Source organism: Chiloscyllium punctatum, chromosome 20, assembly GCF_047496795.1.
Source record: "Chiloscyllium punctatum isolate Juve2018m chromosome 20, sChiPun1.3, whole genome shotgun sequence".
In the NCBI taxonomy this organism is placed as follows: Eukaryota; Metazoa; Chordata; class Chondrichthyes; order Orectolobiformes; family Hemiscylliidae; genus Chiloscyllium; species Chiloscyllium punctatum.
The window spans coordinates 56,980,938-57,003,728 of record NC_092758.1 but is presented as its reverse complement, the minus strand read 5'-3'; the positions used below and the strand labels follow the sequence as shown (position 1 = coordinate 57,003,728).

General features: G+C 42.0%; 1 protein-coding gene across 3 annotated transcripts in view; it reads left to right on the top strand.

Annotated features, from left to right (window-relative positions):
• The first annotated feature begins 492 nt into the window (after nt 1–492).
• Nucleotides 493–22,791, top strand: part of sh3pxd2b (SH3 and PX domains 2B) — a 353,494-nt gene continuing 331,195 nt past the window's right edge. For 2 of the 3 annotated variants that reach the window (XM_072590959.1, XM_072590956.1), the window contains exon 1: nt 15,416–15,684. In XM_072590959.1, the coding sequence (XP_072447060.1) occupies nt 15,613–15,684 (72 nt within the window). In that variant the 5' untranslated portion in view covers nt 15,416–15,612. Of the gene's footprint in view, nt 751–15,415; nt 15,685–22,791 lie in introns of those variants that run through there. The other variant, XM_072590958.1, reaches the window with a different exon arrangement.

The window sequence follows — 22,791 nt, the reverse complement described above, 5'->3', positions numbered from 1 at the left end:
CTAGTGCGCGTCCAAATAAACCTGTTGGACTCTAACCTGGTGTTGTGTGATTTTTAACTTTGTACACCCCAGTCCAACACCGGCATCTCCAAATCATGATTAATCTCAGGCTGACTCTGTTGATGGGTCAATCCATATTCGAGAGCGGGGCGGCCTTCCCCAAATTATGAACAAATTACAATTCGCCGTTCTGTCAACTCGAAATATGTTTAAAAGTCGGGTGGGACCTTTCCCGAACTATTAAATATCGCCTTACTTCTGGCTCCTCCTTTTGCCACGATGTGCAGAAGGCCAACTGACTCCTTTCCCTGGGTGTTTAAAACAAAAACCCGCGTTGCTTTTCCTACCGAGTACTTTATCTTCAGAACTGCGTCCTCTTATTGATAATCAAAACAGCTTAATTGCTTGCACTTCCGATCTCTGATCGAATAAAGTACTGAGCCTGGTTCTGTACCGGACACAGGCTGTATATTTATAGCATTTTCTGTTTTATTTTACATCGCAAGCGTTCGTAAACAAAATTCTGAATTTTATTTCATTTAGACATACTGCAATGAATAAATTTGATTAGAATGTGTAACCAATAAGGTTATGAGTAAAACTTCGAGGAGAAAGTGAGGACTGCAGATGCTGGAGATCAGAGCTGAAAATTCCTCATTCTGAAGAAGGGCTCATGCCCAAAACGTCGATTCTCCTGCTCCTTGGATGCTGCCTGATCTGCTGCGCTTTTCCAGCGACACATTTTCAGCTGTGAGTAAAACTTCACTGATATAAATAATTAGTCAACATGCTTATCTGTGTTTGACATTTCTAACAGCGCCAGGATTTAAAGTGATTAGAAACAGAAATTGCTGGAAAAGCTCAGCAGGTCCGCAAATCTCATCGAGTCATAGAGATGTACAGCATGGAAACATACCCTTCAGTCCAACCCGTCCATGCTGACCAGACATCCCAACCCAATCTAGTCCCACCTGCCAGCACCCGGCCCATCTTCCTCCAAACTCTTCCTATTCACATACTCATCTAAATGCCTCTTAAATGTTGCAACTGTACAAGCCTCCACCTCTTCCTCTGGCAGCTCATTCCACACACGTACCACCCTCTCCGTGAAAAAGTTGTCCCGTAGATCTCTTTTATATATTTTCCCTCTCAGCCTAAACCTATGGCCTCGAGTTCTGGACTCCCCGACGCCAGGGAAAAGACTTTGCCTATTTACCCTATCCATGCCCCTCATAATTTTGTAAGTCTCTATAAGGTTAACCCTTAGTCTCCAACGCTCCAGGAAAAACAGACCCAGCCTGTTCAGCCTCTCCCTGTAGCTCAAATCTTCCAACTCTGGCAACATCTTTGTAAATCTTTTCTGAACCCTTTCAAGTTTCACAACATCTTTCCGATAGGAAAGAGACCAGAATTGCATGCAATATTCCAACAGTGGCCTAACTAATGTCCTATACAGCCGCAACATGACCTCCCAACTCCCGTACTCAATACTCTGACCAATAAAGGAAAGCATACCAAATGCCTTCTTCACTATCCTATCTACCTGCAACTCCACTTTCAAGGAGCTATGAACCTGTACTCCAAGGTCTCTTTGTTCAGCAACACAGCCTAGGACCTGACCATTAAGTGTATAAGTCCTGCTAAGATTTGCTTTCCCAAAATGCAGTACCTCGCATTCACAGAATCATAGAGTCATAGAGATGTACAGCATAGAAATAGACCCATCGGTCCAACCTGTTCATGCCGACCAGATATCCCAACCCAATCTAGTTCCACCTGCTAGTACCCGGCCCATAATCCCTCCAAACCCTTCCTATTCATATACCCATCCATATGCCTCTTAAATGTTGCAATTGTACCAGCCTCCACCACATCCTCTGGCAGCTCAGTCCATACAGGTACCACCCTCTGCGTGAAAAAGTTGCCCCTTCGGTCTCTTTTATATCTTTCCCCTCTCAGCCCAAACCTATGGCCTCGAGTTCTGGACTCCCCGATCCCAGGGAAAAGACTTTGTCTATTTATCCTATCCATGTCCCTCATAATTTTGTAAACGTCTATAAGGTTACCCCTTAGCCTCCGACGCTCCAGGGAAAACTGCCCCAGCCTGTTCAGCCTCTCCCTATAGCTCAAATCCTCCAACCCTGGTAACATCCTTGTAAATCTTTTCTGAACCCTTTCAAGTTTCACAACATCTTTCCGATAGGAAGGAGACCAGAATTGCACGCAATATTCCAACAGTGGCAAAACTAATGTCCTGTACAGCTGCAACATGACCTCCCAACTCCTGTACTCAATATTCTGACCAATAAAGGAAAGCATACCAAACGCCTTCTTCACTATCCTATCTACCTGCGACTCCATTTTCAAGGAGCTATGAACCTGCACTCCCAGGTCCCTTTGTTCAGCAACACTTCCTAGGACCTTACCATTAAGTGTATAAGTCCTGCTAAGGTTTGCTTTCCCAAAATGCAGCACCTCGCATTTATCTGAATTAAACTCCATCTGCCACTTCTCAGCCCATTGGCCCATCTGATCAAGACCCTGTTGTAATATGAGGTAACCCTCTTCACTGTCCACTACACTTCCAATTTTGGTGTCATCTGCAAACTTACTAACTGTACCTCTTATGCTCGCATCCAAATCATTTATGTAAATGACAAAATGTAGAGAACCCAGCACCGATCCTTGTGGCACTCTACTGGTCACAGGCCTCCAGTCTGAAAAACAACCCTCCACCACCACCCTCTGTCTTCTACCTTTGAGCCAGTTCTGTATCCAAATGGCTAGTTCTCCCTGTATTCCGTGAGATCTAACCTTGCTAATCAGTCTCCCATGGGAACCTTGTCGAACGCCTTACTGAAGTCCATGTAGATCCCATCTACTGCCCTGCCCTCATCAATCCTCTTTGATACTTCCTCGAAAAACTCAATTGAGTTTGTGAGGCATGATTTCCCATGCACAAAGCCATGTTGACTATCCCTAATCAGTCCTTGCCTTTCCAAATACATGTACATCCTGTCGCTCAGGATTCCCTCCAACAACTTGCCCTGAGGTCAGGCTCACCAGTCTATAGTTCCCTGGCTTGTCTTTACTGCTCTTCTTAAACAGTGGCACCATGTTTGCCAACCTCCAGTCTTCCAGCACCTTACCTGTGACTATTGATGATACAAATATCTCAGTAAGAGGCCCAGCAATTACTTCCCTAGCTTCCCACAGAGTTCTAGGGGATCAGGTCCTGGGGATTTATCCACTTTTATGCGTTTCAAGGCATCCAGCACTTCCTCCTCTGTAATATGGACATTTTGTAAGATGTCACCATCTATTTCTCTAAGTCTATATCTTCCATATCCTTTTCCACAGTAAATACTGATGCAAAATACTAATTTAGTATCTCGCCCGTTTTCTGCGGCTCCACACAAAGGCCGCCTTGCTGATCTTTGAGGGGCCCTATTCTCTCCCTAGTTACCTTTTGCCCTTAATGTATTTGTAAATCTCTTTGGATTCTCCTTAATTCTATTTGCCAAAGCTATTTCATGACCCCTTTTTGCCCTCCTGATTTCCCTCTTAAGTATACTCCTACTTCCTTTATACTCTTCTAAGGATTCACTCATCTATTCTGTCTATACCTGACATATGCTTCTTTCTTTTTCTTAACCAAACACTCAATTTCTTTAGCCATACAGCATTCCCTATACCTACCAGCCTTCCCTTTCACCCTGACAGGAATATACTTTCTCTGGATTCTCGTTATCTCATTTCTGAAGGCTTCCCATTTTCCAGCTGCCCCTTTACCCTGTGAACATCTGCCTCCAATTAGTTTTTGAAAGTTCTTGCCTAATATCGTCCAAATTGGCCTTTCTCCAGTTTAGAACTTCAACTTTTAGATCTGGTCTATCCTTTTTTTATCATTATTTCAAATCTAGTATAATTATGGTTGCTGACCCTAAAGTGCTCCCCCACTGACACCTCAGTCACCTGCTCTGCCTTATTTCCCAAGACTAAGTCAAGTTTTGCACCTTCTCAAGTAGGTACATCCACATACTGAATCAGAAAATTGTCTTGTACACACTTAACAAATTCCTAAACCTTTATGGCAGTCCTAGTCTATGTTTGGAAAGTTAAAATCCCATACCATAACCACCCTATTTTTCTTACAGATAGCTGAGGTCTCCTTACAAGTTTGTTTCTCAATTTCCCTCTGACTATTAGAGGGTCTATAATACAATCCCTTTCTTATTTCTCAGTTCCACCCAAATAATTTCCCTGGATGTTTTTTTCTGGAATATCCTCACTCAGCACAGCTGCCAGCTATCAAAAATGCCACCACACCACCCCCTTCCCCCCCACCCCCCTCCCCCTTCCCCCTGCCTCCTTTTCTATCCTTCCTGTAGCATTTGTATCCTGGAACATTAAGCTGCCAGTCCTGACCATCTCTGAGCCATGTTTCTGTAATTGCTATGATATCCCAGTCCCATGTTCCTAACCATGCCCTGAGTTCATCGCCTTCCCTGTTAGGCCCCTTGCATTGAAATAAATGCATTTTAATGTATTCGTCCTTCCTTGTCCCTGCCTACCCTGACTGTTTGACTCACTTCTGTTCTCAACTGTACCAGTCTCAGATTGATCTCTTTTCTCATTATCTCCCTGGGTCCCCTCCCCCTCCACACCATAATAGTTTAAATCCTCCCGAGCAGCTCTAGCAAATCTCCCTGCCAGTGTATTAGTCCCCTTCCAATTTAGGTGCAATCCATCCTTCTTGTACAGGTCACTTCTACCCCAAAAGAGCTTTCAATGATCCAAAAATGTGAATCCTTCCCCCATATACCAGCTCCTCAGCCATGCATTCATCTGCTCTATCCTCCTATTCCTGCCCTCACTGCTCGTAGCACCGGGTGTAATCCAAATATTACTACTCTTGAGGACCTCCTTTTTAAATGTCTGCCTAACTCTCTGTAATCTCCTTTCAGAATCTCAACCTTTTCCCTTCCTATGTCGTTGGTTCCAATGTGGACAATGACCTCTTGCTGGCCCCTCTCCCTCGTGAAAACATTCTGTACCCTCTCTGAGACATCCTTGATCTTGGCACCAGGGAAGCAACACACCATTCTTATTTTTTTGCTGCTAGTCACAGAAACGTCTGTCTGCGCCTCGAACTAGAGAATCACCTAACACAATTGATCTCTTGGAACCCAATGTACCCCTCGTTACATTAGAGCCAGTCTTAGTACCCCAGAAACTTGGCTGTTCGTGCTACGTTCCCCTGAGAATCCATCACCCCTTACATTTTCCAAAACAACTTACCTGTTTGAAATGAGTATATCCACAAAAGACTCCTGCACTACCTGCCTACCTCTCTTACCCTTCCTTGGGTTAACCCATCTATTGGACTATATCTGAGACATTTTCCCCCTTCCTATAAATGCCGTCCATCACATACTGTTGTTGTTGCAAATTCCTCATTGCTTCTAACTGTCTCTCCAACAAATGTGTGAAGAGTAATCAGCGCTAACATTTCAATCTTAGAAATAATCAGAGAATCCCTACAGTGTAGAAACAGGCCCTTCAGCCCAACAAGTACACACTGACCCAACAAAGAATAATCCACCCAAACCCATTCCCTTACCCTGTTACCCTACATTTACCCCTGACTAATGCACCTACCCTACACACCTCTGAACACTAAGGGTAATTTAGCATGGCCAATTCACCTAACCTCCACATCTTTGGATTGTGAGAGGAATAAAAGTGAGGAACTTAGAGCATGGATCAGTACCTGGTGCTATGATGTTGTGGCCATAATATGGGTTCCTCAGGGGCAGGAATGGTTGCTGGATGTTCCAGGGTTTAGAGCATTTAAAAAGAATGGTGGGGTGGGGGGGGGGGTGGTGGGGAAGAGGAGGGGGTGTAGCACTACTAATCAGAGAGGGTATCACAGCTACAGAAGCTTCCATTGTCAAGGAAGATCTGCCTACTGAGTCAGTATGGGTGGAAAGTAGGAACAGCAAGGGAGCAGTCACCTCTTTAGGGGTTTACTACAGGCCCCTCAATAGCAGTAGGGAGATGGAAGAAAGCATAGCTCAGCAGATTTTGGAAAAGTGTGGACGTAGTAGAGTTGTTGTAATGGGTGACTTTAACTTTCCCAATATTGATTGGAACCTCCTTCGAGCAGAAGATTTGAATGGAGCTGTTTTTATAAGGTGTGTTCAGGAGGGTTTCCTAACTCAGTACATTGACAGGCCGACGAGGGGAGAGGCCATTCTAGACTTGGTGCTCGGCAATGAGCCGGGGGAGGTATCAGATCTTGTGATGGGAGAGCATTTTGGTGATAGTGACCACAACTGCCTCATATTCTACATAGCTATGGAGAAGGAGAGGACTAGGCAAAATGGGAGGATATTTAATTGGGGAAAAGGAAACTATGATGCAATTAGACATGAGTTAGGAAGCATGAATTGGGAGCAATTGTTCTATGGTAAAGGCACTATAGACATGTGGAGACTGTTTAAGGAACAGTTGTTGCAAGTGATGAATAAATATGTCCCTCTGAGACAGGCAAGAAGTGGTAAGATAAAGGAACCTTGGATGACGAGAGCGGTGGAGCTTCTCGTCAAAAGGAAAAAGGTAGCTTACATAAGGTGGAGGAAGCTAGGGTCAAGCTCAGCTCTACAGGATTACAGGCAGGCAAGGAAGGAGCGTAAAAATGGTCTGAGAAGAGCCAGGAGGGGGCACGAGAAAGGCTTGGCAGAACGGAATAGGGAGAACACAAAGGCATTTTACACTTAAGTGAGGAATAAGAGAATGGTCAAAGAAAGGGTAGGCCCGATCAGGGATAGCATAGGGAATTTGTGTGTGGAGTCTGAGGAGGTAGGGGAAGCCCTCAATGAGTTTTTTGCTTCTGTCTTTACGAAAGAAACGAACTTTGTAGTGAATGAAACCTTTGAAGAGCAGGTGTGCATGCTGAAATGGATAGAGATAGAGGAAGTTGACGTGCTGAAAATTTTGTCAAACGTTAAGATTGACAAGTCGCCAGGCCCGGACCAGATTTGTCCTCGGCTGCTTTGGGAAACAAGAAATGCAATTGCTTCGCCACTTGCGGAGATCTTTTCATCCTCGCTCTCCACTGGAGTCGTACCTGAGGACTGGAGAGAGGCAAATGTAATTCCTCTCTTCAAGAAAGGAAATAGGGAAATGCCCAGCAATTACAGACCAGTAAGTCTCACGTCTGTCGTCTGCAAGGTGTTAGAAAGGATTCTGAGGGATAGGATTTATGACCATCTGGAAGAGCATGGCTTGATGAAATGCAGTCAACACAGCTTTGTGAGGGGCAGGTCATGCCTCACAAACGTTATCGAGATCTTTGAGGATGTGACTAGAAGAGTTGATGAGGGTCAAGCTGTGGATGTGGTGTATATGGACTTCAGCAAGGCATTTGATAAGGTTCCCCATGGTAGGCTCATTCAGAAGGTCAGGAGGAATGGGATTCAGGGGAACATAGCTGTCTGGATACAGAATTGGCTGGCCAACAGAAGACAGCGAGTGGTAGTAGAAGGAAAATATTCTGCCTGGAAGTCTGTGGTGACTGGTGTTCCACAGGGCTCTGTCCTTGGGCCTCTACTGTTTGTAATTTTTATTAATGACTTGGATGAGGGGATTGAAGGATGGGTCAGCAAGTTTGCAGATGACACAAAGGTTGGAGGTGTCGTTGACAGTATAGAGGGGCTGTTGTAGGCTGCAGCGGGACATTGACATGATGCCGAGATGGACTGAGAGGTGGCAGATGGAGTTCAACCTGGATAAATGTGAGGTGATGCATTTTGGAAGGTCGAATTTGAAAGCTGAGTACAGGATTAAGGATAGGATTCTTGGTAGTGTGGAGGAACAGAGGGATCTTGGAGTGCACGTACATAGATCCCTTAAAATGGCCACCGAAGTGGACAGGGTTGTTAAGAAAGCATATGGTATTTTGGCTTTCATTAACAGGTGGATTGAGTGTAAGAGTCCTGAGATCTTGTTGCAGCTCTATAAAACTTTGGTTAGACCGCACTTGGAATACTGCGTCCAGTTCTGGTCGCCCTATTATAAGAAAGATGTGGATGCTTTGGAGTGGGTTCAGAGGAGGTTTACCAGGATGCTGCCTGGACTGGAGGGCTTATCTTATGAGGAGAGGTTGACTGAGCTCGGACTTTTCTCATTGGAGAAAAGGAGGAGAAGAGGGGACCTAATTGAGGTATACAAGGTAATGAGAGGCATAGATAGAATCGATAGCCAGAGACTATTTCCCAGGGCAGAAATGACTAACACGAGGGGTCATAGTTTTAAGCTGGTTGGAGGAAAGTATAGAGGGGATGTCAGAGGCGGCTTCTTTACACAGAGAGTTGTGAGAGCATGGAATGCGTTGCCAGCAGCAGTTGTGGAGGCAGGGTCACTGGGGACATTTAAGAGACTCCTTGACATACATATGGTCTCAGAAATTTGAGGGTGCATACATGAAGAACAGTGGTCGGCACAACATTGTGGGCTGAAGGGCCTGTTCTGTGCTGTACTGTTCTATGTTCTATGAAACCGGAGCATCCAGAAGAAACCCACACAGGCGTGGGGAGAATGTGCAAACTCCACACAGTCTCCTGAGGCTGGAATCGAACGAGTCCCTGTTGCTGTGAGGCAGCTAGTGTTAATCAAGCAAAGAAGACTTCACTGGCTTGGGCAAGGGTGCAAGATTGCTGATGGCCACTGAGCCTGGGTCCGGTGACCTTCCTCAGAAGCTTACCTGGGTGTAAGTGATAAGATCATGCTTTAGTGTAGACAATTCTCTATCGCAGTTTCGCAGCACACAGCTTGTGTCTTTTTTTAATTTAATCTTTTATTTTCTGATCAACCTGTTCAGAAATTTATTACACACCTCAGGAACAGGTGGGACTTGAACCCAGGACTCAGCTCGATGTTTAATGAAATGACCATTATGGTTACAAGCTGTTTTGTCTTCATCAGCCTTCATACTTATCGGGATAAGTCAGCAAATTCTCCTAACTTGGATCTACAGAGACAGACAACCTGTGCATTGTTGGAGTAGCAGCTGCCAGCTGACAACATGGCCACATTAAAATGGCAAGCTGATCAGCAGCACAAAGATACTTATCAACAAGGCCTGCGTTGCTGTGTTCAGATTTTCAGCATGCACCATATTTTATCTTTATCACTGCACTGCTGTGTTGCTGTGAAGCTGGGACAACTTTTAGTGTCTACGAAGATGCTTGGTATCACATAGAATGGTAGAGTCACCATTCGAGTTGTCCTTTGGAAGGTAAACATTTCAGGCATGCTTGTGTTAATCAAGCAAAGAAGACTTCACTGGCTTAGGCAAGGGCGCAGGATTGCTGATGTCCATATCTTTAAAAATGTGCTATAACGAAGGTAGCTTGTGTTTGTTTGGCACCCAAAGCTCCAGTTCAAAGAAAACTTAAAAGCTCTTGATATCAATTTCTGTAAATTTAAAAGAGTATAGCTGATGATTGATGCAAATAGTGACACAAGCTTTAGACAACGATTTGCCACCCGAATGACATGTTGTTTTGGAAGCTCAAAAGCTGACATCAATTCTGCAAACAAGGCAGAGATCATCACACACCACTGGCAAGATAATCTGGCACTTGAAGGCAGGCTTTACATTTCCAGAATCGATTTGTTCAGCCATCAAAAGGAGGTGGCACAGTGACTAGCACTGCTGCCTCACAGTACCAGGGACCCAGGTTCAATCCCAGCCTCGGGTGATTCGCTGTGCGGAGTTTGCACGTGCTTCCTGTGTCTATGTGGGTCTCCTCTGGATGCAGGCCAAATGAATTGGCCATGCTAAATTGCCTGTAGTGTTAGGTGCATTAGTTGGGGGAAGTGTGGGTGGGTTACTTTTTGGAGAGTCAGTGTGGACTTGTTGGGCTGAAGGGCCTGTTTCCATACTGTAGGGAATCTAATCTAAAGTACAACAGATAATTTCATCTGACCTCCCTAAAGCCCCAAGGCTGCATTTGCATCATTTCTGCAGATGGGCGGGTGCCAATCAGCCATTGTGCCTGTAGATGGCGATCACTAATGATATATTTACCTCTTCAATAAGGAGAATTTGTGATCTGAAGATTACACACAAGGTGGTATGTATATGTAAATGCAGTATTTCAGCATGAATTACCTACACCTTTGTTTTGTTGTTTGCATCACTTTGTACGTCTCGGAGGGTCCCTGACTTATGCCAGTTCAGATTTCAAAAATCTTCTACCACAATGTATTGTATTACAGTTTACAACTTTGATTTGCTCGAGAAATCAGTATTCACATCAGGCATGAACCAAATTTCGAAGTTTATCACATGAAAGAACATTTAGCCCATTGTATATGCGACATTTTGTTAGATACATCTTGATGGATTTGCTACCATAACACATCAAATTTAAAGTTTTTCATGTCAAAGTCCTTTCAAGACATCATCCTCCCCCATTTTCCCCTCTTCACCACCATCTTAGCAATCTGTTTCAGGTCTCCAACTCAACAACAGCTTAGCACTCACGGATACTGCTGAATCTTGTATATTCCCATTCACTTCACTTTGTGGTGAGGATGCCTTTACCTGCCTTGTTCTGCTATCTTCTGCTTTGCCTACCCTAAATCTTTCTGTTTATCTTCCATCATCTACATAGTATTTTCCTTAAAACATAGCTCTTTGCCCAAGCTTCCGCTAACCCTTTTTTAAAAATTACTCTTTTTATTGTTCTGCCTCTGTGAAGTGCTTGTGATATTTTCTACATTAAATGTCCTGTATGAATGCATATGGCTAACCTTATCTTTACTACCACTCACCAAAAACTGTCTTGAATGTAATGACTCATTGCAGAGTGGGCACTGTTGGAGAGCTGGTGTACTGTACTGCCCAGCTGATTCCTTCTTGTCAGTTACTTTTAAACCAGGTACTGATCAAAACACGCTTTGGTACCAATTCCAGAACACAATCTCTGAACGAAATGTAAACGTAGTGATCAGTTACTGTGGTTCTGTTCGCTGAGCTGGGAATTTGTGTTGCAGACATTTCGTCCCCTGTCGAGGTGACATCCTCAGTGCTTGGGAGCCTCCTGTGAAGCGCTTCTGTGATCTTCCCTCCGGCATTTGTAGTGGTTTGAATCTGTCGCTTCCGGTTGTCAGTTCCAGCTGTCCACTGCAGTGGTTGGTATATTGGGTCCAGGTCGATGTGCTTATTGATTGAATCAGTACATATACAATACAGATTCAATCAATAAGCACATCGACCTGGATCTAATATACCGACCACTGCAGAGGACAGTTGGAACTGACAACCGGAAGCGGCAGATTCAAACCACTACAAATGCCGGAGGAAAGATCACAGAAGCGCTTCACAGGAGGGTCCCAAGCACTGAGGATGTCACCTAGACAGGGGACGAAATGTCTGCAACACAAATTCCCAGCTCGGCAAACAGAACCACAACAACAAGCACCCGAGCTACAAATCTTCTCCCAAACAGTGATCAGTTACCTTAATCTTGATGAATTTACGGATCTGTAACTCCAGTGGTCCTATGAATACATTTGTTACCAGACTCTGGATATTTGTAATATGGAACACAGCCTAAACCAGCCAGCCATGCATTTCCTGTTTCTTACTGTGCTGCAAATAAAAGTATCCATATGTATCTGCTGCTGCTTGGGAGGGAAATAAAGTACAAATTCTTATTTGTAGTGTCTGCACACTATTATCAAAAAGGCTTATTGCTTGTGATTCATGTCCTCAAGACCTATGAAAGTCAGCTAATGGGAGATAAAGACCTGAGCCCATCTACATTTTTATTATAGTGCCATGTTCTAGCCATGTACGTTTCCAATAATTACTATGTTATCCAAATGATCTTTCTTCAAATGTGATTCTAGACAATGAGTATTGCCAGATTAACCAAGAATGGGAGAGTTTGTGTCACGCTACCTAGTCCTATCCCAGATATTTACATTTACTTGGAAATGGGGCCATTGAATTTGCAATCAAAAGTAATAACATGACTTGATTCACTGCAGTGCATCCTGGCAATGCTTTATTTAGTGTAGAGTTAAGAATCACACACATAGCCCAACAGGTTTGTTTGGAAGCACTAGCTTTTGGAGCGCTGCTCCCTCATCAGGTGGTTGAGGAGTATAAGATCGTAAGACACAGAATTCATAACAAAAGTTTACAGTGTGATGTAACTGAAATTATATATTGAAAAAGACCTGGATTATTTGTTAAATCTCTCATCTTTTAGAATGACCATGTTGGTTTCAGTTCTTTCATAATTAAATCGTAAAACTTTTTTAAAAGTTACATTCTCAAGTGAGCTTTAACAATTGGGGTCATGTCGGTCCAGATAATGCATGTAAGGTGTGAGCTACCTGGTGTGAGACTGTCTGTGCCATGATGGTCAGACCGATTCTAATTTTAAAAAATGGATTTACAGAATCTTACATGGATTCATGCAGTTTTTGAATTACAATGTAAAATTAAAGTGTAATTCTGCAAGTACAAATTCATCCCACAAGCTTATGTATATGTCTGCATTTGGGTGTGGGTGGGTGTGTGTGTGGGGGAGGAGGGGGGTGCGGTGGCAGGGTTATGAATGTCTGTGAGAGACTGTGTGTGTGTGTGAGAGTGAGTGTAAAGGGGTATAAGTTTGCGAGAAGGTGCATGTGGGAGTGTATGTGTGAGTGTATGGGTCTGTAGTATGGACGTCTGTTAGTATAGATAACTTTATGGCTGATGATATTTTGGTTCCTTTAAATTAGATACTGTTATATGGAGTAATGAAAAAGTGAGTTTTTTGACTGTATTCATTCTGTGTCCAGAACTCCAACATTGCTGTCAGTTTTTGCCTTTTATTATGACAGAGATGAAATCTAAAAGTAGGAAAGTCTTGCAACAACTGTACAGAGTATCTGTGAGGCCTAATAGATAGTGTGTACAGTTTTGGTCTCCTTATTTCAGGAGAAATATTCTTACATTGGAGACAGATGAGAGAAGATGTATAAAGGTAATTCATTAGAAAAAGTGGTTATCCTATGAAGAAAGATTGAACAAATTAGACCTGTTCTCATTGGCATTTAGAGGGACCTTGGCAGTGCAAATACTGACAAGGATATTTGCCCTCATGGTGGTCTAGACCTAAGGAACCCAGACTTACAAAATAAGGGTCTCCCATTTAATGCAGAGATGAGGAGGGGTCTCTGCTCTGAGGTGTATTAGTGTTAGGAATGGCTTTTTTTTAAATTCATTCGTTGGATTGGGGCATTGCTGGCTGGGTCAGCATTCATGGTATATCCCAAGTTGCCCAGAGGTCAGTTAAGAATCAACCAATTGTTGCAGTTCTGGAGTCACATGTAGGCTAGACCAGGCATGAACACAATAACCTTCCCTAAAGAACATTAGTGAACCTAATTTTTTTTTTCCCTGACAATCTCATTAGATTCTTGCCAGAGACATACAATTGGCCTCAGCTATCCAACAATCTGGAAACACTGGTCAGGGCGATTTACAAATGAGGACAGCACTGACTAACTCACAGTGAAGTATCCATCAACTAACTCTCAATAACTTGGCTCATAAAAGAATGAATTACCTGAAAGCTACCGATGACAGTGGAGAAGGGCTTTTGCCCGAAACTTCGATATTCGCTGCTCCTTGGATGCTGCCTGAACTGCTGTGCTCTTCCAGCACCACTAATCCAGAAAATAATTACCATAACATGCTGCCATCAGCACAAAAAAGAACTTCAGGGAACACGAACTATATGGTTTAGTGTAGGTTGTTCATTCCCAAATGTGATTCATCTGTGAGGACATGCTGTGAATTCTACAAAAGGTGACTTCTATATGCATCTTTATTTTGTTTTAGCATTGAAAATTTGATGTGACATTAAAAACTCATTTGGAAATGTAACTAGTTGACTTGATTACCGGTTATTGCAATGTTAAAAATCACACAACACCAGGTTATGTAGTCCAGCAGGTCTATTTGGAAGCACTAGCTTTTGGAACGGTGCTTCATCAGGTAGCTGTGGACCAGAATCATAAGACAGAATTTATAGCAAAAAGTTCTTGCAATGACACTAACTGTGCAGGTAGCTCAGGGAAGGGAACATTTCAGGGAGTGAAATTAAACAGTGGACCCACCTAGGATCTTAATTAAAACCAAGTCCCTGTTTTACACTGGGTCGTACCTATCTACGTAACCTCGATCTCAGTATCATTAAATAAAATAAACTGCCAAGTGGCAAACTTCCTTTCCATGCTGGAAGGCTGAATCTTTACAAGCCTCCCGTCCTCATCCAGCCACAGTTAACAGTTCGGAGTTTAACAAATTTGCAATTTAAAGTGCTTTGGCCTGTAAAATCACCTGGCTCAAATTCGATTTTTGACTCTGTTCACACAGCTCGGGGCTGAACAGAAAGCTAATCAAATGGTTATTATAAATAAAATTATTATATATAAAATCCAAAAACCTATCTTTTCTTTAATTGAAATTGAAATGCAACTAGTTGATTTGACTAGTTGTCAATAATGATTTGTCATTAGACTCTTGGTTCCTTTTTTAAAACTGATGTCAAATTCCACCATCTACCATGACAGATTCAAAGTCAGGTCCTCGGGGACATTAGCCGATGTTTCTGTATTAATAGTTTAGCAATAATATGGCCCTCAACTCTCCTGAGTCATTTGAGTATGTTCGAGTCTGATTTAGAGATTTTTGATGTACAAAAGCGTCAAGGGTTATGCTGGGGGTAAAGTAGCCGTGAAGGTAACCAAACTGCCGAAGAAAGCTCACTGAACTCTAAACGTTAAATCTGTTTTCTCCCCATAGGTATAACCAGACCAGAGTTTCTCCAGCAATTTATGGTTTTGTGACACAGCCAGGCTCGATGGCCGACTGTGGATCCCTATTTCGAGTTTACTTAAATGGTTGACTCTGCAGTAATTTTGTTTTTGCATTGTTGTGAAGTATGAGTTCCCAGTAGCACATTTACAACTTGACTCTATGAAGGTGTCCATACTCATCCCGACACTGGTAGAAGTGCTTTATTATTGTAGCTAATGCCACCGCCCTTACCAATAGAAAAAAAAGCTCACCGCGTTGTTTTTCTCAAATCCAGCAAAGTTATTTTCGAACAAAAGCAAGAGACTGTTAATACTGACGATCTGAAACATAAACTGGAAGGACAGCATTTGCGGAGAGAGAGAGAGAGAGAGAAACAGAATAAACGTTTAAGGTCAGTGACCTTTTTGCTTGGTTGAAATGTAATCAGATTGAAGCAAGCCGCAGTTGGCAGCTTCGCAGTGGAACGGATTCCTTTAATGAAATGGGCTGGACTAGTGACGTGAATTTGGGCGGATTCTGCCCCTGTTTCTCTTTCGTCTGCTACTCTGGGAAAGCTTATAGTCGGACTGAGCGAAAACAAAACCGTGAGTCTGATGGTACTGCAGAATTAAGAGTGCAGGAGGACTAGGGAGCAGTCAGTGAGGTCGGCGGATGAGGAATCGCCGAAGTACGGTAGAGATTGCAGGCGGCTGTGGAGCTGGCTTTTGTGCGGCCGGATCATGCCTCGATCATCTATTGTAGACGTGAAGGTGCAGGACGTGCAGAAAAGACGGATCCCGAATAAACATTATGTACGTGAGGCAATAATTTCTAGACTTACTGAATTTATCGGGTGCTTTTAACAGCAAAGAGAACGCTGTTGAGTCCTTGTGGTTAGTTTTTGGGCAATGCAACTTTATTGAGTTTAAAGATTTAATCTTATGGATAGTTTTCAGCATCAGACTGCCTACGGGTTCCGTTGCACCTATTGCACTGCTAATAATTCAGAATTAGCTTTCAATTAAAATATAGGTTTTTGCAATTATAATAACCATCTGATTAACTTTGTCTAGCTCCGAGGTATGTGAACAGAGTCAAAACTCGAAGTTGAGCCAGGTGATTTTACAGGCCAGAGCACTTTAAATTGCAGATTTGATAAACTCCGAACTGTTAACTGTGGCTGGATGAGGAGGGGAGGCTTGTAACAGATTTAAGCTTTTCAGACATGAAACGCTTCCTTTGAGCGGCATCGGCCAGCATGGATAGGAAGTGTGCCACTTGGCAGTTTTTCAGTTAGTTACCGCAAATTTCGATGATCCTGAGGTAGAGGCACATAGACACGTACGACCCAGCCTAAAATAGGGACTTGGTTTTAATTCAGATCCCGGGTGGGTCCACTGTTTAATTTCACTCTCTGAAATGCTCCCTTCCCTGAGCCCAGCTGCTCATTTCGAGTGTCATTGCAAGAACCGTTTTTAAAGTCACATCAGGTTTTTCACCGCTAAAACAAAATAAAGCTGCCTAAAATATGCTGGGATGCGTATGGGACTCACCTTTTTGTCGAATCCACGGTATGTCCTCGCCGACAAATCACATTTGGGAATGAACCACATACATTAAAATGTGTGGTTAGCGTTCCCTGACTTTCTCTTTTGTGCTGACGGCAGCATGTTATGGTAATTAATCATTCCATAGTCATCGGTAACTTTTAGGTAATTCATTCTTTTTATGAGCCCGGTTATTGAGAGTTAGTTGATGGATACTTCACTATGTGAGTTAGCCAGTGCCGTCCTCAATTGTAAACCGCCCAGTTTTGTAAACTGGCCGGTCTTTCCAGAATGTTGGATAGCTGAGGCCAACTGTATGCCTCCAGCAACGTGGGGGACTTCAGCACAGACTAACAATCCAACCTGGGAATAAATGGTTAAGATTTGTTATTTAGAAGCTTCTTATAAAATTAAGATGTTTTGGAAAAACACTTAATATTTATGTTTTACCCAATAATTGAGCTCAAACTTGTTTTGGAACATTACATTGATTAATTTATACTAAATTAAGTTTTACTGGGAGCTCCAAGTAAGTATTTTCCCTACCTCTTGGTAGTGAAATTCCCAGATTTTTTTTTTGATCAAGCATGCCAGTAGAAACTTGGCAGACACGGTGAAGCAATATGTATAGAAAAGTTCACTTTGTTGGGATTTGGAGCTTGACAATGTTCTGATGAGCTGCTGGCTTGGATTGAGAGAATGATTAACTATGTGGAAAATAGCTCATGGTTCTTCAAGTATTGGAAGAGTTTTCTCCATTTGAAGATGTCAGTGTAAATCTTATCCATCTTTGCTACATTTCAAATTGAACAATCTGAGCTTTAGTTGCAGCAATCACCTACTTTTTCCAATAATAGACAATTGATATCGTGGCCCTCAGCACCTGACACAAGTGAAGAAAACTTACTAGAAACCTTTCACAATTCTTTAAGACAAGCAAGCCATTAAAAAAAAAACAAATCTATCCATTTGATTTAATAGAGGAAGAGGATTTTGTAGGTTCCTGAACATTGTATTCCTTCAACCTGTTTTTCTAATCACCATGTTCAGAGATGTTACGACACATCTCTGGAGCAGGTGGGACTTGAAATCAGGTTCAGGGGGACATTACATCTGTGCCTTAAGAGGGCTCCCACTGTATTCATTCAAAGAAATTAGTTTAATGTTGAACTTGGGTCAAAATTATGTCCTTACTTTTCTGGATTTAACTGATTGCATTGTGTCAATGTTTAGTTTCAGCGAGTCAGTCTCTGATGACATTGCACTCCTGCAGTTAAAATGAAAGCTTGGATTTTCTTCGGTTAAAATTGCTTTGAAGAATGGTTAGAGTTCTAGTGAGGGTTTGATATCTGCTGTTGTTTTACTATCTCATATTATTTTTTATTTTCCCCAACTCAGAGTGAGTCTGTTGCAGCATTTGAATAGATGCAGATCTTTCATCATACATGTTTTTGTTTGACATTCACATGATATTAGTGTTGCAGTCAAGGCTAGCATTCGTTACTCATCCCTTATTGCCCCTGAGAATGTGATGAACCCCTTTTTTTTAAAAAACTCCAGTCCATCTGGTGGAGGGGTTCTTGCAATGCTGTCAGGGATCAAATTCCAGATTAATGACCTAGCCCACGGAAGGAGCAAGCCATGAAGTTGTCATTATTCCGCTTCAGACAGTTCTGAGCTGGATTAAAAGTTCCAAATTAGTTATTTGAGCAGCTTGGAGGGGAGCTTGTAGTTGATGCTGTTCCTGTGTGCCCTTTGTCCTTTTAGGTGGCGGTCTTTTTTTGGTTTGGGAGGTGCTATCAAAGGAGGTTTAGCAAGTTGTTGTGGTGCATCTTGCAATTGCTACACACCGCTACTGTGTGCAGGTGGTGGAAGGAGTAGATGTTGAAGGTACTAGATGGGATGCAAGTCGACAGCCAGATGCCCGTGATTATGTTGAGTTTCTTGGAACTACACCTGTCTAAGCTAGTGGCAGGCATCCATCTCACTCCTGACTTAAACCTTTCAAATTGTGGACAGACTTTGAGCACTCAGATGGTGAGTTGCTGATTGGACAATTTCAATCTCTGACCTGCTTTTGTATCCACGATAGAAGCAGAGAATCCATACAGTGTGGGAGCAAGCCATTCAGCCCATTGAGTCAACCAAAGAGCATCCCATCCAGACCCACTTCAATACCCAATAGATGTAGCCCTGCATATGCCATGGCCAATCCACCTAACTTGCACATCTTTAGACTGTGGGAGGAAACTGGAGCACCCGGAGGAAACCCACATATACGGGGAGAATGTGCTTAAAGAGTCACCATGCTGTCTGTGTATTTCTGAAGTTGCCTGATCAAAGATGGGCTGAGGAGGTGAATTCATTAGAATGAAGATGATATTTGTACCCTGCACTAGTCAATTTTATGACTACTGTTGAGGCAATAAATATGATTTTGCCTTAGACTTTTTAATAACTGAACATTGACCATGTTTGTATCAAACGAGTGTTAACTATAAGACTGAGGTTTATTTGTAGGAAATGAAATGAGTCTTTGCTCATTCTCCAAACATTTTGGGCATTTTTAATGTCTAGTGCTTTGGTTACTGCATTGTAAGTATGGAGAGAGTACAAGTGAATGTGGAATATCACCTGTCGAGTTTGTAGGTCTGCCGCTGCTTTGAAAAAAAAATTGAAAAGGAGAAATGTATAGTTTGTGCCTGTACAAATTTTAAGAAATTGTATGTTCATTGATTAATTCTCTTCACATTTTGTCTAGGTATTATTAAAATATTGTAAATATTTCCAAATTTATACCATCAATACGAGAGCCTACATCCACGTCTCTAACTTTATTGCTCTCTTGACTTATCAGCTGCTGAAAACCCTCATTTGTATCTTTTAAGTTCTAGATTAGATTTACATTACAGTGTGGAAACAGGCCCTTCGGCCCAACAAGTCCACACCGACCCGCCACCCAACCATACATTTACCCCTTACCTAACACTACAGGCAATTTAGCATGGCCAATTCACCTGACCTGCACATCTTTGGACTGTGGGAGGAAACTGGAGCACCCGGAGGAAACCCACGCAGACACGGGGAGAACGTGCAAACTCCACACAGTCAGTCGCCTGAGGCGGGAATTGAACCCGGGTCTCCAGCGCTGTGAGGCAGCAGTGCTAACCACTGTGCCACCATGCTGCCCACACAGCTTAATTGATTCCAAAGTACTGCTGGCTGGACTCTAGCATTCTACTGTGTATTCTAGAGGCCATCCAAAACTTTTGCTGCCCTGGTCTAAACTCTCAGCAAGCCCAGTTTCTCTATCAAATCTAAACATACTCACCTACATTGGTTTCTGGTCCAGTAGTGAATTGATTTCACAAATCTTATGTTTGTTTTAAAATCCCACCTTGGCAATGCTGTTATTTCTATAATCCCTTCAGCTCCACAACCTTCTGAGATGCTGTACTGTAATTCAGACCTGTAAATCTCTGATTTTAATTATGTGTTTAGTTGTCTAGGCCTCAGGCTTTGAACCCTTCTCGCTGCTTTCCACCTCACGATTTCAATTTCTCTTTTCATATACTGATTTGAACGATGTCTTTAATGAAGCTTTTGGTGATTTGACCTCATTGTGCTTGTATGGGTCAGTGCCATATTTTGTCCTACAACAGAACATCAGGGTGGTTCATTATGTTAAAGGACCTGTATAAGTTGTTTGAAATATCTGGAAATTTAATGGCCCACATTTTGTTGCAGTAGGACATCTGACACCATCTGTCATCAGTTAGATTTGTCTATTCATGTTCAAACTCTGAATGATTTTGCTGAAAGAGCAATTAAATAATAGTGCAGTAGGAAAACAGGGCATGTGGAATTTGAGTGAACCATGATAAGCACTGCATTTCCATAAGCAATCTGATTGAAAGGTTTTGAAATAAAAAGCGCAACGATTGCAAAAGAAGTATAAGTTAGACTGGATGAATTCAGTGTCAAAACCTATGTAGAGGACAAGAAAGATTGGCTAAAGGGGCAAAGAAAAATACTTATTTAACAAAACTGACATTTAAAAAATTTCCAACAATTGATACCTGAAGGCTTCACACTTGTAACAGCATGATGATTAGTTTTCAGTGCCAGAGAGGTTGACTTGGAGAAAGGAACAATTATCAAGTTGTTTAAAAAGGTACTTCTACATGTAGTTACAAGACTTCACTTTTGGAGTTTAGTTTCTGTCTATTGCACAAATGCAGCATTTCGCATCATTAATGCATGTCAGTAGTAAGGCTGTTTTCATGTAGTTAATGACAGTGCAGAACAATTCATTTGAAAAGAACAGCATCATTTGGAAGTTTGCAGTTAACAATCAATGTCTGTTCTCTAACTGAAGTTGCTAAATCATTTTGTGTAAAGAAATATTCAATTTTGTGCTCAGCCTTTAGGCAGCAAAGTAACCTTTTTTAAGAAGTCAAGTTGCTATGAGATATGGGTGCTAGAGTGTTTTGGAGAATGGTATTTTGAGTGCTGTGAAACCACTATCTATTAAACTGATTTTGTGTGTTCCGATGGTATCTGCAGAATAATGTCAAGGACTTGGAGTAAAGGTTACATACACCAATTTGAAATAATTGTTGTGTGAAAAAGATTTAAAATGGAGAATGAGCGAGCCATTTTCACAGCTTGAATTCCAAATGTAGCAACTTAGTATGAGCGACCATGTTTGCTGGGATCCTTTCGCCACATGGCTACCTGAGATTCAAACTAAAACTGCATAATATGCAATGTATTTGAACTCATGAGTGAATATTGACTATTTGCTGCAGGGTGTCCTTTGAATTCCAAGTCAGAAGTTAATCTGACTAATACAGTTTGATAGGGTTCTTGGATCAAATGAGGTTGACTTGATTAAGTCCTTATATTAATAGGTGTGGCTATTTTAATCTAGCTAAGATATGTCTGAAGTGGGATAATTACAAATTCATGATATTTTTGTAGGGTACTTTTCACAACTAGGTTCAAGGAACATTTTTATGACCCTGATAGAGAGAAGTTTAGTTTGAATTTTAATGTTCTTGAGAGTGCTTGATGCTTTCGTGAGTAAATTTGGTATCCTTGTCTTTGAGATATATTGAATCCTGACAGAGTATTGACCCTGCTCCTTTGGAATTTTAAATAAAAAGCATTTGCATTTATATAGTACCATTCACAATATTAGGCTGCTTAAAGCACTTTACAGCCAATGAAACACTTTTACAGTGCACTTACTGTTGTAATTTAGGCATCGCTGCAGCTAACTTACATACAACTTTCAAAAACAGCAGTGTTTTCCAGATTTTTTTTTAGTGACGTTGATTTGAGAGAGGAATATTGGCCAGGACACTGGTAGAAATCTTCCCCAAATGCAACATGGAGCATTTTACGTCTACCTGTGGGAACTGAGGGGGTTTCTGTGAAATGTTGCCTCTGACCAGTACTGAAGTATTGGTACTGATTTTGTATCCAACTCCTTTAACTGGGTCTTGAATCCACAACCTTTTGCCTCAGAACACTACCAAAGATCATACACCTAATCTTTTGCCACAAATCCAAAAACTGTTAGTTTAACCCGAAGCCGAAAATATCCTAGTTTCCAGTGGTAGCATCCATCACTTTCAATGAGACTACAGGGTGGACCTGATTTCTTGTCTACACAGATTCCTGAATAATCAAAAGGTTTTGTACCTTGCCAACAGTCTTTGTATGTGACAAGATGTTGTTTTGTGTGGCAGTCTTTTTTTTTCAAAATATACCACCTTCCCCACTCTCTGGCCCTTTTAAAATGATGATCTGGTCACTGAGTGGAGAGTTGATTACTAGCCAGGAGACGCTTCCCATTACTCAGTGAGAGCTATTGATAGAATCTGTCAGGGTTTTTTCTCCCAACCACCTAATTCCAACATAGGGGTCATTATTTCATTTTACTGGAAGCTGAAAGGATGTGGCTTTCAAACTCCTTCATGTTTTCTGGTTTTAGTGAATACTGACGTCTTTTAACTGAGACAGTCCTGTTTTGCCAGTTCCATTGAGATTGATAAAATCACAACACACTGAGTAACCATTATTCTTTTATTGAGTTTGATTTGTGATTAAAGCTAGTAATTCACTAATTTAGACAGCTGATTATTTATGAATGCTTTAACTCTTTAACTTCAGCAGTGAAATTCTCAACCTGGTCTGCCTTGTAATAGTGTGCTTTAATTCTCAATGTTTCCCGCTGAGGTATATTTCAAAGTATTCAATCATCTGCAATTCACAACATGTGTGACACAGATGTTTTAGGGCACCTAATAAGAATAATGGAAACATGACCAATTCCAGATACTTGTAAATGCACCAGAACTGGTT